General features: G+C 44.2%; 1 protein-coding gene across 4 annotated transcripts in view; it reads right to left on the bottom strand.

Moving 5' to 3' along the window:
• PTPN12 (protein tyrosine phosphatase non-receptor type 12) overlaps nucleotides 1-22,564 on the bottom strand; it is an 820,244-nt gene that overhangs the window by 469,326 nt on the left and 328,354 nt on the right. For all 4 annotated transcript variants that reach the window (XM_069628049.1, XM_069628047.1, XM_069628048.1 and 1 more), the window contains exon 4: nucleotides 21,537-21,632. In XM_069628049.1, coding sequence (XP_069484150.1) covers nucleotides 21,537-21,632 — 96 coding nt within the window. The remainder of the gene's footprint in view (nucleotides 1-21,536; nucleotides 21,633-22,564) is intronic.

The raw sequence follows: 22,564 nt of genomic DNA on the forward strand, positions 1-22,564 counted from the left end.
GAATTCAATAATTCATGCTATCAAGGTTCTATAGGGAGTTTCGGCATGTTCCCCTGGGTCTGGTTTGGCAAATTCCACTTCTGGGGAAGTGTCCAACCCACTTGCCTCATGTAAGGATTCCTGTAGGTCTTTCAACCTTCTTTCCTCAGGGGTAACAACCTCTGAAACAGGTGGTGTGGTCCTCTGCAGCCCGAAGGGTCTTTCTTGATCAGAATCCTCCCCTTCTCCATAGATTGAAGATAAGGTTCTGGGGTACTCCGACCTCAGAAATGGTGTAAAACCCAGGATGTCAACGACGTTCTCAGAGTCGTGCTCGAGGCCCTGGGTATAACCGTTGGCTGTGACGTAGCCATGGTTTTTTCTTTCATCGGCGTCGATATCGGCGTCGACGATGGCGTCGATTCGATCGACCGATGCGTAGAAGAACCCTTCGATAACGGCATCGATGGGGCCGATCCATGAGTCGAAGGGACTTTGACGACAGCGAAGATGGTGCCTTGCTACCCGATGGCCCGTGGCGCTCTCGGGTGGACTCTTTTGCCGGGTGCAACGACTCGCAGCATTTCGATTTTTTGGGTTTTTCACCCGGGGTATCACCCTCAGCTGTCTTTGAGGGGGTCGAGGCCGCTTTCTCGAAGACTCTTAGCATCTTTATCCTGAATTCCTCCCAATCAGCCTGAGAGCTGTGTTTTGTGGGGCAGGAGACCCTTTCTGGGGAAACAGAAGATGACGAGCAAGGGGATCTTCGACGTCTCTTTTTTGAGTGTCTAGATCTCGACGAGCGGTAGTAGCTACTTCGAGACCTATAATGGGAATGCTTTCGACGGCGAGGAGACGAATGCCTCGGCTTAATAAACTTTCGAGGAGGTTTTAACTGACTTACCTCTCTCGAGCTTCCCCTTGCGCTCCTTTAAGGCTTTCGCAGTCATGGACATGCAGTCCTCACACTCCGAAAAATGGTGCTCGACTCCCAAGCACCAAGAACAGATCCTGTGAGGATCCGTTAGCGACATTTTCTTTCCGTAGTCTCGACATTTTTTGAAGCCGGACCGCGGAGTTGTCGGATTCGGATGAGGAAGCCATCGAGTACGAGTTGGTTTTCTGAAGGAAATATAAGAGGTTTATCGAACTGAGCAACGATATTTCGAGGCCCCACGAAGCGCAGAAAAACGGAACTGAGCAAGGGACGCCGCGCGTGGCTATTTATGGGCATGGTGACGTCGGCGCCGATACGGTGGCTGTCGAGGGACACCAACTCAGCAGACGTCGACGCGCAGCGCCCTCTACAGAGAAGAACTTTCCCAGGCCAGCAAGCTGGAGACGAATTATCTAAGATAAGGAATACGTAGGAGGACAATCCCTTTGAAATGAAAATCTTAATTTGGGATTGAGACCAAAACCTAGTAAACTTGGCACTAAGAAAAGATAAGAATATGCCACTCCGGGCTTTGCACCAGGCATGCCTTGTTCGTACTTAACCAAGCATGGTACTATAGAGGAATGATCTTTCATCATGCGCTTTAATATTCTCCCTAATCTTGACTACCGCTGGTTGGAGGGGTGTGAATAAAGCGGAAAGAACTTTCTGCCTGTTTGGAGGTGCCATTGAAACCAATAGACCCGTCGCAGAATAACCAGGTTACTCACCGTAGTAACCAGGTTACTCACCGTAGTGACCACCTTACTCCTAGTCCATAGTCCCCTTTCCTCCATACTTATGGGACATCTCTCCGTCCTGTGGGAAGGGGCGGAGAGATGTCCCATAAGTATGGAGGAAAGGGGACGGGATGTAGGAGTATAATAAATTAACCTATTGGAGATTTGTGCATAGAACCAGGATATTTGATTCAGCCTAATTTCAGAGTACCCTACAGAGAGCAGAATCGTTTTGTTCTGGACATAAAAAGCTTTTAAACTGGCATTTTAATAGATTTAATATTTTTTATGTAAATGTTTTAAGTTATGTATTTTTATCTATTACCATTTATGTATGTGATTGCAAATTATTAATAGTGTTTAAGGTTTCCTATTCTAACCAACATAGCACTTTAGATGAAAAAAAAAGCAAGATAGTTTGATTATCCAAACTACTTTAGAAATGTTTCAATAACCTATCCAAAAGCTAGACATTTGGAGACCTTTTAATAATTTTTGTAATTAAATATGACTCGATTTGTTACAAACTTTTGTCAAGAATCCAAGAGATAGAAAAACAAACGAGGAAGGAGTGCTTCAAATACCAGAGTACAACACAGTTCATTAATCATACAGTCCTTCGAAGTTTTAGCAAGGACAGGTTCTCAAAAATGAATCGAAGAACCTGAATCGCACTAGTTCTCCTTAAATACCTTTATGTATTGTATTACGCCAACAATTATTGTGCAGTTTTGTCATTGTCTGAGGCATGTCCAGAATCTCCTTGCTGTGCAGCATACACCCATTTTCCCCAGGTAGGATGTTCTTAGATATGTCATACCAGTACACAACAATGTAATATGTTTCAAGGTTTCCTTTACCCCCGGTATATTGCAGAAATGGCAGTCGGAGGAATCAATTTGTAGATCTTTCTGATCTTATTTGTGGGAAAGAGATTTAACCTCAAGTGTAGAAATTGGTTTCTGTAAGATGCTTGGAAATTTTATCGGGTACTTCGGCAGCGCCCTGGGATTTACTTTCAGACCTCATTGCCGTCAGAAACTTGTAAGAGATCATATGTTGGGTCTTGATCAAGTCCTCCCGCCAGCGCTTCCATTTTACCTCTGCAGGGTTATTAATCAGTTCTTGTAGTTCGGCTTTCAGATGTTTGAAGTGGCTTTGATAAGCGCTCCTCCATTGCACAAGTATTGAGTTGCTATCCTTCAGATTTTCTCCCAAAACTCAATATGGCTTAGCTGGAGAGGGTAGCATATATTTCCTGTACAGTGCACCAATGACATCGACTTTGCACGTAGTGAGACAAAGCCCATTTTGTATTTAATAGAGATAATAATTGGGAAGCCTGAGTATTTTCCTCCGAAAGCTCCCTTCCAGTGAGGGCCACATTTCCCAAGGGGTACATAGAAACCCTTGCACACCATACAGTAAAGCCGGAGTGACTGTCTTTATAGAATATCCGAATCTGGTATATTGAGAAATTTCTGAATTTTGTGGAGCAGGTGACTATGACCTACTAAAGATCTAAGTTTGGACCTCAATGCCTTCTGGTGAGGGCGGTCCACCTTACGGTTATTAATCAGTGCTCCTAGATAGTTCATCTCCTTCACCTGGACCAAGGGCTGCTTTTCAGTGTACCATTTGTACAGAGTTTTTCTTCGTGGAGCCTGAGGACCAAATACCATAGTGTTGGTTTTGGCTGTTTTCAAAGGCAGCCCATTAGTAGATAAATAACCATGCAGGCTATCTATCTTTGTAGGCCAAAAGGAGTTGTATCAATTAGGACAAGGTCTTCCACATAATGAAGTCTTGGGCGATGGTGCCCACCTATCTTTGGGGGTTGAGGGGGAGGGAATACTCTTGACTTGATCATTTGAGCCTCGATATCTGCCAGAAATAAATTAAACAAGGTTGGGCCAATGGGCAGCCTTGCTTTAGGCACCCAGACTTGATACAGGCGGTTAGAACCTCTTTAGCATTTAGGCTTATCTGTATGCTGCTTGACTGGTAAAGTGATTCAACCGCCACCAATAAGTCTTGAGGAAAATTCCACGCCTCCATTTTAGACAACAAAAATTGTTGGTCTATACTATCAAAGGCCTTTCTTAAATCAATAAAGACCAAGTAGTTATTGGTGTTGTCCTTGTGGGCTTTGCCTTGAAGATGATTCAGAAGAAACAAATTCAAGTCTGTTCCGACACCTTTCACAAAGGTGTTTAGCGTGGATCATCTTTCCTCTCTGGCAATTGGTGAATCCAACAAGGCAATCGGTCGAAGGTTTTTTAGGTCAGCTTTACTTCTTTTTGTAGATCACTACAATTATAGCTGAACTCCAGGAACCCGGGATCTCTCTCTTCTTGAGGATTTGTTTAAAGAGCTCCAAAAAAAAAAAAAAACAGTGCCCATGCTTCCGGGAATTCCTTGATCATAGAGTTTGAGATACCATCCAACCTGAAGCCCTAGAATGATTAGCCTTTTTTAATTAAGCTCGACTTCCAGAATGTCAAAAGAAAAAAGACATCCAAGCAATGAGTTAATCTGAGAACAGAAAGTTGTTACTTTTGCTTAAAATAACATGATATAACGACATCCATGTATCTTCGGAAATCGCATTAATCAGAGCCGCTGAGCGTAAAGACCCAGATCCTTTGATCTGCCATATCGTTCTCCCATCTTTTTTAGCAAGCGCCATAAGCAAGAATTCTGCTTCTTTTTGGGTGACACCTGCTTTGTAATAAGCCAACCAGTTCTTGTATTTTTGCATTCTCTTTTTGCTCAGAAACAATTGTGTACCACATGATCTGCTCATCTCTCCAAGGTATTTTCTGTAGCTGCTTCTTTTCTAGAATAATTCTATCATAAGAATGTTTGAGACGGACGTAGAAAATGTTTGAGATCTGTGTTTGAATTCAAGAAGTAGAGGTAGATAGTTTACATCTCCTCATATAGCCAGCTGCTTTCAGGCATTTTGGGGAAAAGACTGGATATCTTGTCTTCTTAGCCATAGCCGATTTACACCTTGAGTTATTTATATGCCCGATGCCCATTTGTCTGGTTTCGGATTGGATTCAGAGGACCAGGCAAACTTGAGTAGCACATGATCACTCGCTGTTTTTTTAATTACCTCCAGTGATGTTGTATCCTGTATTAATGAGCTAGAAAAACATGTAGTCGAGGATACTAGAGGAGGTGCCATGAGACCAGGTGGATCTAGGGGGACAGTCACCATAGGTTTGGTCATTTCACATATTAAAGGTCTTTATCATGCATCATGTCCATCAATTCCATAGCCCTCCTCTTTTTGAATGACGCACAGTAGATCCTTTACCAATACATAGCAGTTTAGATTGCCCCCAATTATAATAAAATGACAGTTACAGTAGAGACTACCATAGTCCCCTTTCCTCCTTACTTGTAGGACATTCCATCCATTGGGACAGGACCGGAGCACTTTAAAGTATAAAACATTTTTATTTGTCCTTTTATTTATACATGGGGCCATGGCACGTGCATGTAGCCCGCCGACCTGAGCTCCCCCCCACAATCCTTTTCCATCGCCAGGACCATTTAGTGACAATAGATGATACTTATTAGAGGACGGCGGGCATATGGAGGAAAGGATTAGGAGCAAGATAGTCACAGCCCCTTTCCTCCATACGTGTGTGGTTTCCCCAAGTACTGACCATAGGAAATAAGGGTGGATGGAAAGAAAAACCTATTGGAACAAATTCTTACCAACTGCTTGGCCAAATTGGGCATCAGCCCGGGAGCTCAGGTCTAGACAGTAATGTCTGCAAAAAGCTGATGGGGAAGCCCATGCAGCAGCCTTGGCTATGGACTCCAAAGGGACGTATTTTTGGAAGGCAACAGCAGCCGCTTTGCCACAGAGGAAATGTGCATGAATGCCCTTTGGGGGCTGGAGGCCTTCAATTTTGTAGGCCTCGGAAATACATGAAGCTACCCAACGTGAAATGGACGCTTTCGAGGCTGGTTTCCCTTATGGGTCACCAAACGTAACTAAGAGTTGTGAAGAACACTTAAGTTTGCTTGTTCTGGCGAGGTAAAACTTCAGAGCACATCGGACATCTAGATTGTGGAAAACCCTCTTGGCATCAGAGACAGGGTTGGGTAAGAAGACCGGTAAAGATATTGACTGGTTTAAGTGGAATTCAGAAACCACTTTGGAAGGAAGTGCAAAACACAACTTTAACCTTGTGGAAAGTTAGGAACGTATGTTCAATAGAGCTTGAAGCTCGCTTAATTCGTCTTGCAGATGTTACCGCAATCAAAAAGGCCACGTTCCAAGAAAGTACTTGAGCTTGGTAGTGGCCATGGGTTCAAAGGGCTTATGACAAAGCAGTGAGGACCACATTCAGATCCCATTTGGGTTGAGGGGCAAGAACAGGCGGCAAAAGATGAAGACCTGCAAAATGTCCCTTGATGACTGGGTTCTCCAGTGGAAAAGAGACACTGTCTGTAGAAAGATAAGCCGCAATGGCAGATAAGTATGTCCTGCATTACAAGACAAGGATGTCAGAGGCTCCAAGCTCAGATACAAACGACAAGGCACAGTCAATAGAAGCCTGTCTGGATCAAGCTCTTTGGCTATACGCCAATGACAAAAACTGCTTGCTCCTATATTGAGCTCTGAGTGTTTAGGTGCCACTTATTATATGCATGTTATCCTCGGAGAGGTTGAACTGCGCTAATGATTGGAACTCGGGCACCAGGCCACCAAGTTGAAAGATTGCGGGAAGAAGTGCCAGAACTGGTGATTGATCTGGTGAACAAGGTCGGAAATCTGCAGCAACCTTATCAGGGAGCATACCGACAGGTGTTGCAGTTCCAAAAACCAGAACCTGACTGACCACCAAGGAGCCATTTAGAGGAGCTTGCAGTTGGAGGCACTCCTGAGTTTCCAGAGCGACCGATGAATCAGCAGCAAAGGAAGAAGTGCAAGCTTTCATGTTGTCCACTGGACCTCGAGAGCATCCTCCAAGGAAGATACTCTGAGCCCGTCCCTGGAAGCATAAAGGTTCAGTTTCCGGTTCGATGAGGTTGCAAAGAGGTCTACCACTGGAGAACCCCACTGCTGAAAGATCGCAGTGAGAAAAATCGGTGTTCATCTCCCACTCGTAACTCGTTGAATCTTGGCGGATGAGGTAGTCTGCAGCCACATTGATGTCACCTGGAATGTGCACAGCTTCGAGTCAGACATTGTGATGGATCGCCCACAGTAATTGGTTTAGTTTTCAAGGTCCACCAGACGGGGAGACTTGGTGTCTCCTCCCCAAACCCCCCCCCCCCCCGTTTGTTGATGTAGAAGATCGCTACGGAATTGTCTGGGTGAATTCGAATCACACTGTTGGTGATAGAGGGTTGAAAAGCCTTGATCAGTAAAACTGTTAGGGGATCTAGGTATATGATATGGAAACACCTGTCCTGGGGTGTCCACAAATCTTACACCTCGAGATGACAGTGTTGCACCCCACCCCAGAAGGGAGGCGTCTGTAGTAACCGTTGCTTGTTGACAGGGCCCTTGGAAGGAGGTCCTCAATGAAAGGTTGCTGGCGGATGACCACCATTGAAAATCTGCCGTCATACTGGATGGGAATGGAATCATCTTAGAGTTCAGATCTATAGCCTTGGACCAGCAGCTCTGAAGAGCAAGCTGATAGTCATTTTCAGTTGTGTAAGAGGTAAGGCCAACACAAAAGAGGCCATGAGGCCCAGGATTACCTGGAAGCACTAGGCCGGCATGTGGGAGGACTGCAGGAAGAGTTGGCACGTGGCTGAAAGGTCCGCAATCCTGTCCTCCGTCAGGAACACTGGTACTGACGGTATCCCAACGGAAACCCAGAAAGATCAGGACTCGAGCAACCATCAGACGATGTCCGCCAGTTCACCGACAGCCCAAGATGGAACAGGAGCTGAAGGAGTGACTGAAGATTGGCCGTAGCGGCCTGTGAGCAAGGACTGCGCATGAACCAATCGTCCAGTTATGGATATACATGAACTCCCTGCAGTGTGAGGATTGCTCCGATGACCACCATGATCTTCGTAAAGACATGTAATGCTAAGACGAAACGGAAGCACATGATACTGGAAGTGTTCCATTCCCACAGAGAATAGCAGATATTTTCGATGTGGGCGCCAGATCATAATATGCATGTAGGCATCCTGAAGGTCTAACACGCTGGGCCAATCACCCTTCCAGAGAGGGGACTATCTGGCAGGATGTAATAATCTTGAATTTCTATTTGGGTAGAAAGAGATTGAACTTGGAGGTCGAGGATAGTGCGCAGGCCAGCCTGGTTGGATTTGGGTGCTGTAAACAGATGGGAAGAATAGCCTTCTCCTTGCCCCTGCAAGGGGACAGGTTCCACTGCTTTGAGGTCTAGAAGTTTCTGTACCTCGGCTCTGAGGGAGGGCGAGCCCATCTGTTCAAGTGCAGGGTGAGAGGGAGGTGTAGGGGCGAGGGGCAAGCGGAAGCACGCCCAGGCGACTGACAAAACCCATCAGTCTTCTGTGATGGTCTGCCACGCCTCCAGATGAGATGAAATTCGTCCTCCCACCGCAGTCTCGAGCGACTGATGAAAAACATTTAGATGTTTTATCAGCAGGGAGACCACACATTGCTCAAGAGGAGCCGGTTGACCGAGAGAAAAACCGGCCCCCTTGCCTTTGTGGTTTACGGCAAGGGCCACCAGCAGGAGCCTATGGCCGGTGCGCACACCAGTCCGGAAAGCCTCTGTAACCAGAGAAGGCCCTTGTTTGAGAACATGACCTCCGAGTAGAAGGTGCCCTTCCTGGGGTTTTGGCAAGGACCGAAAATGACTTGGCAGTTTGCATGCTTGCCTTGGTTTTTGTGAAATCCTCAGAAGTGGAGGAGTGTAACCGTTCCATCAAGCACCTTGTCCTGAGCTTCCTTTTTAGCACCATACAGCCACGCTTGGCGGGAGAGGTCTACTCCGACCAGGTGTCAACATGATGGGCCACGGCCTCCAGTAGATCCTGCGCCAGAACTCTGGCATTGGATAAGCCGCCCTTACATTTTTCAAGCCTATCAGGAGGAATAAACTCCTGAAACTCAGCAAACTCCTGCAGCTTGACATTAGCAGCCAACAGGATAAGCTTGGTATTACCCAGACGCAGCTGAAGAGCCGATTTGGAAAATACCTTTTCCCCTAATGGCATCAAGAAGCTTGTCATCCTTGGAAAGGATCCGAGATGCTGCAGTGGAGGACGTAGAGGCCGGCTTCGACTGGAGCGTAGCTGCTGCAACCACCGTCGATGAGGGAAGTGGACATGCAGACAAGGATATGTATTCAGACGTGTGTAGCTTTTAGCAAGCGTCTATTTTCTTGTTTAGGTGTTGCCCGGAATGAGATTTTTCCCCCAGACCTTGCAGGCTTCAGCCAGTCATCCTTTTGAAGGAAGAGGCCAATGCACTCCTGCGTTGACTGAGTAAAGGCTCAAGAAAGTACCCCTTCTTGTGGAGTCAGAGGCTCGGGTATTGGGATGTCTAGCAACACCATCATGTCAACAACCCGGTCGTGAAAAGCTCCAATAGAGCAGGGCGGGCCGTCGTTGGCCTGGTAGCTTGATCCTCATCCAGTAAAGCTGGAGCAGAAACCTGATCCGCTGCACGTGGCGCCTCAGGCAGCGAGGGCAGGTTAACTGTGTAACAGAGTCTTTTACACATTAGAAAGTGGAGGAAGAGATGGCAGTGGAGGCCCTCCCACAGGAAATTGTGGAGGAGATGGCACTACCGGGACCTGCAAAGGGATTTCCGGAGCAGGGGGCGGTTCAGGAGGCTTAGGATACATTTCCTTAAATAAATCCTTAAAGTACGCCTTCATGGTGTCGGAATATATAAGCGCCTGAAACTTGCCAAAAAAACGCATCCTCAGAAGGTGGTCAAGGTGCTGGAGTGGGTAGAGGTAGCTCGGAAGGGGCATACCCCCCAGATCGTAAAGAGGATGGTTGCCAGGATGGTCCGCCACCAACTGGACCCACGTAAACCAAAGGAGCGGCCGTAGGAGGTAGAGAGCCTTCTGTGCGGCAGCGGAGTCAGACCATGCCAATCCACTGGAGGGCGGAAAGGGTTCTTGTTATCCACAAAAAGTGGAAAAGGCTGCTCAGCCCCAAAAACTGGCCGCTCAGTACCAGCCGTTGTGAACGCTGTTGAGGTAGAAAAAATGGCTACCGTGGACCACAGGGGTTGGACCGCCATGTTGTTAACACCCAAGGTGAACTGCGTCACAGGTGTCAGCAAGGCAGGGGACTGATGTTCCATTTTAGCTTTGTGACAAGGAACCTCGGCAGAGCCGGTGCTAGCAGACGTAGAGTGTTTCTGCTACCCCTTAGAGACTTCAGCTGAATTAGCCCCCAGTGAGGGAACCTCGGCGGACCCTGTACTCAAACACTCTAGGTGTTTAACCGGCTTCTTTGCCCCCTCGGCAGGATCGGTTAGACCAAAGGCCTGAGTGTGGCAAGACAGTCAACCCTTGAAGCCAGAGCCCCTGAAGGGGGCCCCTCAATCTTGCTGGTTTTAGATCTAACCCCAAGATGGGGAACCTCAGCGGTAACCCCGGTTCATTTAGTCACTATAACAGGAATCTCGAGGCGTTTTTCGGTGCACTTAGTTCCAGGTGTGGAAATCTCAGGAATGACCCCATTGACAAAAGCTCCAGAAGTACTGGGCTTAACTTTTACCGCCAAAAGGGGACCCTCGAAAGAAGACCTGGTCCTGGCAGTCCCTTTGCAGGGAACCTCGGAGGAAATTCCGGAGTGCCTTTTAGATCTGTTTCCTCAGGGAGATTCCTGGTAACAGAGCTAAACGAGCCCTCCCGGACCCTGCAGACCCTGGGAAGGAGTCTCCTGGCCGGGGTGCCTGAAAAGGAACGAACTTACTGGCAGTTTCCGTTTTTCTTCAATGAAATGCTGTAAATGTGGAGGAGGAATCTGCTGAAACACTTCCCACCTGACAAGCCGACGCTGGAGCGCTCCGACGGAGAGCAAGTCGCAATAGAAGCACGAGTCCCACCAGCGTTCCGGGCCTAAGCACTCCAGAGAGAGTGGGGATCCTCCATTGGGCAAGTACTTTTGCACGAAGAACCGTACACTAATCCCAGATCCTCTGGCATAGATGAAAATAAAAAAAATAAAAGGACTGGAACCGGCGCAGGAAAAAGGAACAAAGAAAACTATTCCCTAAAATGCATGAGTATCTGACCCCGACCGTACCGAGAAAAGGACTGGGACAGCGATGCTCGGGCCGGCGCTGAGGTAGGCAGGGCTACGGTCATGTGCGGTGGTCACACATCATAAAAGGAAAACAAATTAAATGTTTTGATGATTTAAAGTGCTCCGGTCCGCCCTGATGGACGGAATGTTCTACAAGTATGGAGGAAAGGGGATGGGACGTAGGAGTATGGGGGTCACATTTTAAAAAACCGTGAAAACAAAAAAGTGGAGTGACACCCCACTAGACGGTTGCTCTCTTTTGTACCTCTGACTGAGGTTACCGTATTAAGTTGAAGAATATATATAATTATCAACTTTGATTACTGTATATCCAAGAGTAATATACGTATCTCCACACTGAAATACTCATTCTTTACTTAAAGTGTAATCATGTATTTTTCCATTAGGTCATAGCTCAAGTATGGAAGATAATAAACCACCACGTTGGGCTCATGTAAAACAGAGGGGGGGATCACTTTAATGTAGCCAATGCATTTCGGAGAGTATTCATCTCCTTCATCAGGGCCATTCCCCCTAAGCATCAATCATTATATTTACATTTTGCAAAACAAAAATTACATGTGTGTGTATAAAGCAAACGTTACATACCAATTGAAGTATTCAGGAAATTTCCAAGACCAAATAGTGAAAATAAAATAAACAAAGTACACAAGTCAAGTATTCGCAAAGCACCCATGCATAATCACAAAGCCAAATTATATAATTAATTTCTCCTTTCTTAATCCTCACATAATCCAAGTAAATACCGCATTAGTTTTCTTCTCGAATTCACTGAACCAAATCAAGTTCAGAAATCAGAACCTCCCTAAAAGCAAATATGTATATCATGTCAAAAACACGTGGTCATGCCAACATTATCTTAACTCTCAGCACTGTGAATGACTCTTATAGAAAAAAAATATACTCCGCTTACTTGCACGTTTTCTCGTGACTGCGTGTAACCCACGTTGAGCCAGAGCATACCTTTAAATACAGTAAAAAAGTATCCTGGTCAGTGCCCGTGTGAGTACCCCGATCCTGACATCATTTAAACGTTCATACATTAGTACAGGAAGCTAGGCAAAGAGCAGTGTTGCCGCTTACCTTCTTTCACGTTCTGCCGTGCCGCGAGGAACGCGCACACTTCCTCACTGCACTTGCTTTTATTAGTTGCCATGGTAGCAAGCGGGAGACGCCAGAGTCTGACACCAATGGGTGTGTGAGTGAACCATTGGGGCCTATTGACCAACAGTTTGGGGAATGGAGGAACAACTATTGCAGATAATGTAAAATCTGTTCACTTTCGATTTACAGAATCACGTGTTTGAAATCAGCATGGTGGCAGCATGTCCCAGCCTCTGCTTTTCCAGCGGTGCTGGGGCGTGAGATGGCTGAGTCATGACACACATGTGTGTGTCAGACTGATGCGTCTCTCGCTTGCTAGCATGGCAACTAATAAAAGCAAGTGCAGTGAGGAGGCGTGCGCGTTACTCGCGGCACAGCAGAACGTGAAAGAAGGTAAGCGGCAACACTGCTCTTTGCCGAGCTTCCTATACTAATGTATAAACGTTTAAATGATGTCAGGATCGGGGTACTCACATGGGCACTGACAAGGATACTTTTTTATTGTATTTAAAGGTATGCTCCGACTCAACGTGGGTTACACGCAGTCACGAGAAAACGTGCAAGTAAGCGGAGTATATTTTTTTCTATACGAGTCATTCACAGTGCTGAGAGTTAAGAACGTTGGGATGACCACGTGACTTTGACATGATATACATATTTGCTTTCAGGGAGGTTCTGATTTCTGAACTTGATTTGGTTCAGTGAATTTGAGAAGAAAGAAACTAATAAGGTATTTACTTGGATTATGTGAGGATTAAGAAAGGAGAAATTAATTATATAATTTGGCTTTGTGATTATGCATGGGTGCTTTGCGAATACTTGACTTGTGTACTTTGTTTATTTTATTTTCACTATTTGGTCTTGGAAATTTCCTGAATACTTCAATTGGTATGTAACGTTTGCTTTATACACACACATGTAATTTTTGTTTTGCAAAATGTAAATATAATGATTGATGCTTAGGGGGCATGGCCCTGATGGAGATAAATACTCTCCGAAATGCATTGGCTACATTAAAGTGATCCCCCTCTGTTTTACATGAGCCCAACGTGGTGGTTTATTATCTTCCATACTTGAGCTATGACCTAATGGAAAAATACATGACTACACTAAGTAAAGAAGGAGTACTTCAGTGTGGAGATACGTACATTACTCTTGGATATACAGTAATCAAAGTTGATAATTATATATATTCAACTTAATACGGTAACCTCAGTCAGAGGTACAAAAGAGAGCAACCGTCTATTGGGGTGTGTCACACTACACTTTTTTTGTTTTCACGTTTTTTTCTGAACCTAGGTGTCTCTAGGTTTTTATGACGGTATGCACCTCAAAACTCATTAAGGAATATTTTCCTATTTTGGATAAAACTTATGAACTTGAATGAAAACTTAAGATTAGGTGGTGCCCATTTTGCCTTTTTTTGGTCACATTTTAAAACCCATTTGTCAATTGTGGCATTGGCCAAGTTCAAAAAGACATTAGTAGAGATGGCTGCCGAGTTCCAATATACATTTAGTAGGAGGCAGCGCTGAGGGTCATCACTTTTTGATGCCTTGAAAACTAAAGCAATTACCTGTATAAACAGATTTGGGTTATCAAGTTTCTCCACCCTCAAAAATGTTCAATTTTTGGTCATTGTAACTAAACCAGAGGCAGGACAACCATTTAGACCTGTGTATGCAGCATTGAGGTGCAATGTGGATCCGTCCAAAGCTGGAGGACTTAGTAGCCAGGTTTCCTGAAGGCAGATTATATCCCAGTCTCCTGACAATGTATAAGCGGCATTAGGCAAGTGTGAATGTCCCTGGTGTTCCAGAAGACCATTGTCCGTGCAGCCATTCATTGTTAATTGTTCTTTTGGACTAGAGGTTTAACGCCGCTCTGTTGGAACATCAGGTGACGAGAGTCTTTATCAGGTTCTCGGCCTACCGTGATGACCATAGCTGATATCTTATTAGTTCATGTGATGTTTAGAGGTTTGAACCCATCAGTATGGCTTTAAGAAGCCAGCGTATTTCGGGCACATCTTAAGTCCATCCCCAGAGAGGCTCTCTGAGGTTGAATGTTGGTTATTATATTTTATGTCTGCTGTCTTGCTCTCAGTCTCTTAAGGGACAGGCCTGCCCTGGTGAAGCCCAGTCGGTGCGTCATTCTGGAAAACAAGTCTGTACATTTAAATCCCATCGATAACAGGCAGTACGCCATTTCCAGAAGCGAGGCCCTGATGCTATTGGCCTCAGATAAGAGCATCACCCCCATCTGTGAGGTGTTCTTGAGGGAAATCCACAATCATAATATCCTCTGTCTGCAGGAATCGTAGCAGCGGAACATTGTGGAGTAACCCAAGGACATTGGCCCGGTTCAGAATGAAACAGTCGTACGTTGTCAACAGCCGTTCGAGTTTAACCAAGTAAGCATCCTTCTTGGGGCCTTTACGAGTTTTTCGATCGTCCAGCCTCTCCAATTTTGAAGGGGTATGGAGCAGCCTGCGAGGGTCGTGCAATCGGCCTGGTATCTTTAAGTAGGGCGCAAGCTCTTGTCTGCGCTACCATGTGGTTTGTTAGATGGAGTATAAGCGATAATTTTCTGCCTTTTCTCTGCTAATATCAAGAACTGGTCCATAGATTTAATTGGCATATAATTAAGGGAGATAAGTGGGGCAGTCACCAGCTGAGCGGCAGAGAAATCTCACTTAGGGGTTAACAAGTCCTGATCCAATGGCGATACTTTCTGGGCTTAATCGGATAAGGCTGCCTGTTCTAATATTATTATTCGTCTGCCTCTAGCGGGGTGTTCATCCTCCATTGTGTAAGTCGAATAGTTTAAACATTCATCCTCTTCATATTCCAGATGTTTGTCGCTATCATTGATTATTGTGGTTGAACCATTAAAAGCAAAGGCTTCATAGGTATTCGTGGATCTGGGGACAGAACAATTGAAAGAGGGGCATGATCTCCGCACAGCGTTGGCAGATTTCGAATGCTCGAGCCTGGTTGGATTTTCAATTTTTGGGCGTAGACTGATGCTTCGATTTTTTTGTGCTGTGAGCTCTCTTTTGATGTCATTTGGTTCAGATTTCTCGTCTTCCTTTTCTGCCCGGTAAAAAAGGAGTGGCTATTATCAGTCGTGTGGTCTCACTCGTTACAGAGCAAGCTGATTTTCCCGATCTTGGTCAGACACAAGAGCCAACGTGGGGAAGGTGGGAGGTTGGGGGAGTAGTGGATACATGGTTATTGTTTTTGTATCTTTAGCGGACTGCCTCACTTCAGTAGGTTGTATGATCTCGATTTAGGAAAGGGCAGTCAGCCCCTTCACGAATCATCACGGACGGCGGGTCCGTCGTGACAGACATGCCCTTTTTCTTTCTTGTTTTGCATCAGAGACTTTAAGAGTAGTAGATCTAATACAGAGTTTAGCAGACATTTCCTGTGCGCCCTCTCTAGATCTAGAATCTCTTTTAGCTTTCTACATACCATGTTGGCACATGCCGCTTCTTCCTCCACTCGTTTGTAGCAGCGCGATGAAGGGTTCAATATACATGATCTTGGAGTTGATCAGCGCTAAAAGAGTTTAATATTTAGCATTTTAAAATGCATCGCCTCAAAGTTTAAGAAATGGAGCCAGCGAGATGATCAAAGCTGACATATTACAGTGGGCATTAAATTGAATAGAATTCCCATCCCGTCTGCTCTCTGCCAAGGGTTTCGGCGACAATGCTGGCTTGTCAAGTAAGGAAGCCATAGGAGACCTCTGCTGGAATTTTATGCTGGTAGGAAGCCTTTCTGGCTCAGGTGAAAGATCAGGAGCTGAAGGCTTTCAGCGAAGTCCTCGAATCTATAGTCAAGTTGCCCGGAGTGTTACAGTGAATTTTCTGTGTCCTTTGTATCAATGTGTGATCATCTTTGTCATCCTGAAGTACCACCCCCTTTTTGCAGTTGCATCGGAGGCCCATGGAGGAAGGTCCGCCTTATATTCACCGCTAGGCTCCAGTGAGCCTTTCAAGGGTAAAAGGAGACTAATTGGGCTGGCTAGGAGTAAGGGCAACCACCAGTTGGTTGCCAGTCTAACCTCCCCTCTGCTGTAGGGGGAGCGGCCGGGCCGCTAGGTGGCTTCTTAGGACTGGTAATAAAGTCACGAGATAGAGGGGAGTAAGCCTCCTCCCTCTACGGTGAGAAACCATACTTGCCACCAGTGTGCACATCACCCTTTAAAAGGTTGTCCCGCTAGGCTAGGATCTAAAAGCAACCTGAGTCGGTCGGAAGACCAAAAAACTGGGCTAATTCCCATAAGGCAGCCTCTGAATGTAGAAGTTACACATCTGTGAGCACACCCAGCTGGGTTTCCCCAAGGATCACAGGAGCCATAGAAATCATGCACGATGGAGAGTTAGCAAGTGTAGAGACAAATAGATCAGGTCCCATTGGCAATAGCAGGGCTTTCTTTTTCTAAAGTACATTTCACTCCCTCGTTGGAATTTTGTAGCCACATCACAATAGATCTAGTGGAAGCCTCATTTGCATGTTTCTGCGAGTTCTTAGGCCGACTTGGGGAGGCAGGGATTGAACAAGTTTAGGCACTACAGTAGCTGCGGAGCTCACCTGTGATTTGAATTGCTGTTGAGTCCTAGGCATAGGAAACAAGCAGCGAGCGCCGTTCGCTAGAGCCATGGGGAGGGAGCCTAACATCAGAGAGCAGGTCCTTGCGGCCTCAAAGGCAACACTGACCACACTCCCTGCACTACTCCTCCTTCCCCTCACCAAGGATCCACATAAGTTGCTGCAAATAAAAAATGGGAAGGATAGGGGAGGCTGCCTCGCTCCAGGGGGCTAAACAGGGTATTGTCTGCACTCACCGCCTAGTTCACCGGGCTCACCCCCTAGATCCTCAACCACTCGCGCTGTTTCTTTTATTTACCTGAGCTCCCGAACTCCAGTGGAGGTTTGCGGCAGCTCGCCACCCGTTTCACTCATAGGTCCTCGGTCCTCTGATTTCACTAGCCTTGCACGTGGCGGTCGCGGGGGCTCTCTCCGACAAACAGCAAGCGGCAGACAAGCTGGAGAGCTTGAGGAAAAGACCCACCACGTGCAGGGAAGGGTCAAGCTGCACTGCTTCAGTAACGCTCAATCAAGCAGCCGCTTCCGAAAAAGCTTCTCATTGGAGTCACCTTTTAATGGCCTAACTACACTCAGAATGCTAAGATGGGACAGTACACACACCAAGACCCACAGACTTCTGATAAGTTGAGACATTTCAAAAAACATAAGCACGATCACATTGAATGAACTCCACGCGCAAGCTTTTGACATTCAAATGAAATTAAAACATTTGTTGAGTGGGTTAACATAACATCAAGACTATTTGCTGTCAGAAACCCATGCCATTTAAGGCAATAACATTTGGAAAAAGGATTGAAAATCCACTGGGCCCAGTTATATTTTTTTTTAAAAAAAGGATTAAGCTTGCACTCCCTCCTCAATAAAGACCCCTTGGAAGAGTGCACATAACAAATGATTCAAAGATTATTTGCAATAGGTTTATGTTTTTAGTTGGATTTGGGAAAAGCATCTTCATTATGTGGCAACTGGATTTGGAGGGTGAAAATAGAATTACAAATAGAATGCAAGTACTTCGACTTGTGAAAAAGCATAAGGCATATTAAGTGAACAAGTCTCCATCTTGAACTGATGTATGTTAAAGCAAAGACAAAAGAAATACATATATTTATTTAATGTTTCATATTCTGGAGTGTTTGCACAAGTAGAATTTAGACTGCTTCCAGCCATGAATCTAAGGACAACACAACAGTTTTGCAAGGACAAGCCTCAATGCAACTGCTTTACTTCTGTTGCTGAATCACCAGCTTATCAATCGACTAACTTGGTATCCGACCTTGGCTAATTCTGTCTCAATAGAACACAATGCACAGAGTCTTCAAGTTTCGCTTTGATGAGATCATAGAAGCTTCCAATGATTGTATTAAAACACTTACGACCACAAAAAGGAAAACAAAAGATTGTTCTGAGGAAGAGGTGGGGGGTTACTCTGTTACAGGGGTCTCGCTATTCATTTTTTTGAGTTGGGCTCCTGCTGTGCTGTGGAATAACGATTTCTTCTCAAGCCGTCTGACCCAAACCAATCTCCGAGTTTAACGCTCAGGTATATGCCGATCAGGTTTTCAAACTAAAAACATTCAATTAGACGCCACTACCTGCAAAGTCCGCAGAATTGTAAGTGAATCATGTGGTCAGAGCTGGATAGGGTGAATGAAATAAATTACAGCACAGGCAGGAACACCAAATATTTGAGAGAAGGAAAAGTGCTAAAAATTAAATACACATTAGGAACAATGAAAATGGAATAAAAGCCTCCCAGGCCATTTTCAAAAGAAAACTTAACATGCCATGCCTTTCAAACACAGTAGGTAGGTACAAGAGACTATGCAGAGGTGGATGGAAAATGTATGTAGACCAAAACAAATTGGAGCACTGTATGGCCTTGCGCAATTATCCAGCAAGGTGAAGATCACCTTGAACCATAACCAATATAAAAGGTTTGAAACAGCTTGAATCGTGGGTTGGTAATGGAATAGTGAAAATAGAGCTACACTTTGAACACACAATCCATACTGCATTCATCGACTGCAAGGCTTGCTGACTGTTCCACCAGAGCAGTGATAAGGTTAAAAACATCCAAACAAATATCAAGCAATAAATTGGAATTCGACATTTAAAAGTTAAAAATGGCACAGTGGCTTGTTACAATACTGTAGCATTTCATAATTCTACAGATTGCACAGATGCTAAACGTCAATATGGAGACAAAGCACAACTTGACCTTTTTTCTTTTTACACTTTGTTTACATATAGAATAATTCGGCATCACAGCAAATCTCATGGCACCAGTAACTAACCAATGAGTGGGGTCGAGGGGTAGGCGGAGGGGAGGGGGGACAGGTCTATAGGATAGAGGACTTCGTTTCTGAGACCAACAGAACTGCAGGTATCCCAATAGCCAAAAACTCTGGGAAAAATTAACAGAAAATAGTCTGTCTGGGAGAAGGTTAATGCGTAAAATTGATAGATATGAGAAGCCATTATTTAATTCTTTACTTTGGGAGGCCACATTACACTCCACTAGTGATGCAGTGAAATTTGGGAGGAACCCAACCAAGAGCCATGTTGTACTCAGTAGCCAGTTATGCCCAAAGGGCCTGGATACTAATATTGAAAATCATGGGCAGGATGAAGGAGGGCGGCAGCCAACCAGACGTTTCACTGCAAGTTGGTTGAGATACTGTCTTCCTACTTAAAACAAAATGAGGCTGCAAGCTTGCTCTCCCCTTGAAATGAATTGTTAATGATGTGTTTATCTTAACTTGTTTTATCTGTTTAGATATTTAAGGGATGAATATGTTGAAAAGGCCCATTGTTAAATTACTTGCCTCTTAAATCTTTGAGATTGGAAAAGATTCGACGTTTTTGTCTTAATACGCATTATTTTTACTTTATGGTTTTACACCAAATGAAGTATTTGAATAGAAAAAAAGAAACTTAATTATTCAATGAAGCAGAAATCTATACATAGATCACAATGAATTAAATAAAAAAAGTGAATTAGACAGACCAAACAAAAAAGACAATCAACCAACACACCAACAGCCAGACTAATATCAATCTCAACCAAATTAAACTAAACATACAGCATACCAAAATCAATGCAAAACTGAAAAAATCTAAGTGGTCAAAAGGAGATGGCTCAGTTTTGCATATATTTAATCTTCAAACATCAAGAATAACTGACCGGTTTCGACATTCACCATCATTTCCAAACGTCTTCACCAGGGTAATGTAAACTATACAATAGCAAAAATACAAACATTAGATAAGAAACTGTCAAGATGCCTAAAGTAATTTCCGGAAACAACTTCAATAAGTAGGGCCAATAATAAAGAACCTAATAACTTGAACCAGGGAGTTCATTTAAAATTAAAACTACTTTAAATTAATTCATTACTCCACAGTTCCAAGTAGCAGAAAAGATCAATTAAAAGAGCTCAATCAGACAAGCCTGGTCAATCAGCCTACTTACTGAAAAAAAAAAACTGAAAAGCTGATAAACTCTACCAATACAAAGCGCTTGATAATTTGGCATAGTGCAAAGTCTCTCAAAACACAAACAAGCTAGACCAAGTAACTTGGCATAACATGCTGCGGCCAACGCACATTAAAATAAAGACCAATATATAGTGTGCTGACAGTAATGTGCTTCATGAAAAGCAAATTGACAGCGCTTTAAAACTTACCGAGGCGAGTATCGGATAAACAATTGGCTTGCCATAATCACGCCACCTCCAATTCTCCGAATGCTAAAACTCCATTCTCTGATGCAATAAAAAAATCCACAAGTAGGACCCTTGGGCTTATACCACAGAAGCTGCATCCATATGTGGACGCTCCCCCAAATGTACAAACTAAAAGCCAGTGGAAGAGACCAACATAGGACTCAGAACCATGTCAGTAGCCAATTAAAAATGGACTGAATAGAAAAAGTTCTCTGGAATGGAAATCAAAGGAGGATTCATAACAGCAAATCAGCGGCCATGGTAGAACGTGTATCCAACTATCAGTAGAATGCTAAATTTCAAACACAAGTAATATCAAGAGTGACTGAAAGGCCAGACATGAATACTAATCTAGAGGGACAAAAGACCAATTTAGATGGATTAGTGTCCCATAAATTGATATATTAAGTAGCATAATAGTAGGTCCCATTCATCCACTATATTGAGGACTTGTTTGATGGTTTTCAAATTGAAAATCCAGAGCAATTCCTTGTAGGATATATATATATATATATATATATATATATATATATATATATATATATATATATATATATATATATATATATATATATATATATATATATATATATATATATATATATATATATATATATATATATATATATATCACTGACTTTTTCCACACAAAACCATACCAAATCATCCACAGTGTGGCAAACTCGACAAAGTGCAGTGTTAGTGGAGCAGTCAATGTTAGAGTATGAATCTTGGAGTGGTGCTCAAGATGAACTGCACAGTTAGTTTTACTGATCTAAAATGTGTTGCATGGGGAATAATTGCATAAATCACTTTATGCCTTTTGCAAGCGGTGAAAGATCACAATTGTCATGTTTTTCCTGCACCTTCAAATGACTGGACCTTCCTGGAAAACCTGCAAGTAATACAAGTAGTACATGGATAATGTCCCATTATCGGATTATTGGAAATATCCAATGTGATATTGGACAACTGCATTTCTACTAGCTCCAACTAATTTATGCTTTAAGCTTTATCATTTTTTTAAAGCAAATAAAGGCTCTGAGAGCTATCCAAGTCATGTAGGATGTACCATTTTTTTCAGAAAATTAGTTTCAGAAGCAGGTCGAGAGGTTTTCACAAATCTCTCCATTTTAAATTACTACACATATATTTAACTACTTACGGCAACTTCGTATTCCCAGATCATTCTCCAGAAATCTTGGACTGTATTCGCTAGTGGTCCCTGGGTAGCAATGTATGTTTTTGGCCCAAGTACTCCCTAGAAGTACACAAATTCAGACAAAAAAGTAAGATTATGTACAATTCTCTCATTTTCCAAAACCTGGCAATTATTTGTGCAAATATGATTTATAATTTATATAATCACATTCACAATAAACATACTATATGTATAAATATTACTGTATCGAGCTGTAAAGAAATTAGGCAAGCATACAAATACTGGAAAACTGAGCAAAAATGTGAAACTACTAACTGGCCATCACAGTCCTAGCCAATGAAGTGGAGAAGTCAGATGGCCTGTCAGAAGGATGTGCCCTTTGGTTGCTTGGGCGCAGACCTCTTTAGGTGGTTTCCTTACACATCACTGGGATGCAAGATCCCCATTGCAGAGCTTCACAGGTGGCAATACAAAGGGTGTCTTCGGTTTCATATTGGCCACTACAGCAAGAAGCAGGACCAGGGAAGAATGCAGTCCCCAACTGAGTTGGAGTGCAGTCAAAATGGTGCCTGCAGCAGCCTAAATAGTGCCCCTTCTCATCTACAAAGTGCAGAGGAGCCATACAGGTGGTGATGCAAACCATGCAGCCAGATTAACATTAGACAATCTTGAGAGGTAGCCGTGGAAAGGGTACTGAACATTGCATCAATCAGTTGTGGGGGGAGACGGTGGAAATTAACATGAGGGGGTAAGGATGTATCAGAAGTAGTCCTGGCAGTAAGCCCTAACAGCTGAAGGGACTGGCTTCTAAAAATGCTAGTGCCTTGAGTTGAGGGGGTGGGGTGGGGGGGGCAGGGTGGCATGGGGACGGGACACAAAAGTGGTCACCGGCCGTGCCATAAAACTCACAGGAAGTAGATAGCAGCCATCTCAGGTAGTGTTTTAAACTGGTCCCATACACAGAAGCCACAAGTGGGCACGGTGAGACCCAGCAAGAACTCCAGGGACTGCCTGGCTATTGAGGTAATGAG

The sequence above is a fragment of the Ambystoma mexicanum genome, chromosome 12 (assembly GCF_040938575.1).
Source record: "Ambystoma mexicanum isolate Mex_15411 chromosome 12, UKY_AmexF1_1, whole genome shotgun sequence".
Taxonomy (NCBI): domain Eukaryota; kingdom Metazoa; phylum Chordata; class Amphibia; order Caudata; family Ambystomatidae; genus Ambystoma; species Ambystoma mexicanum.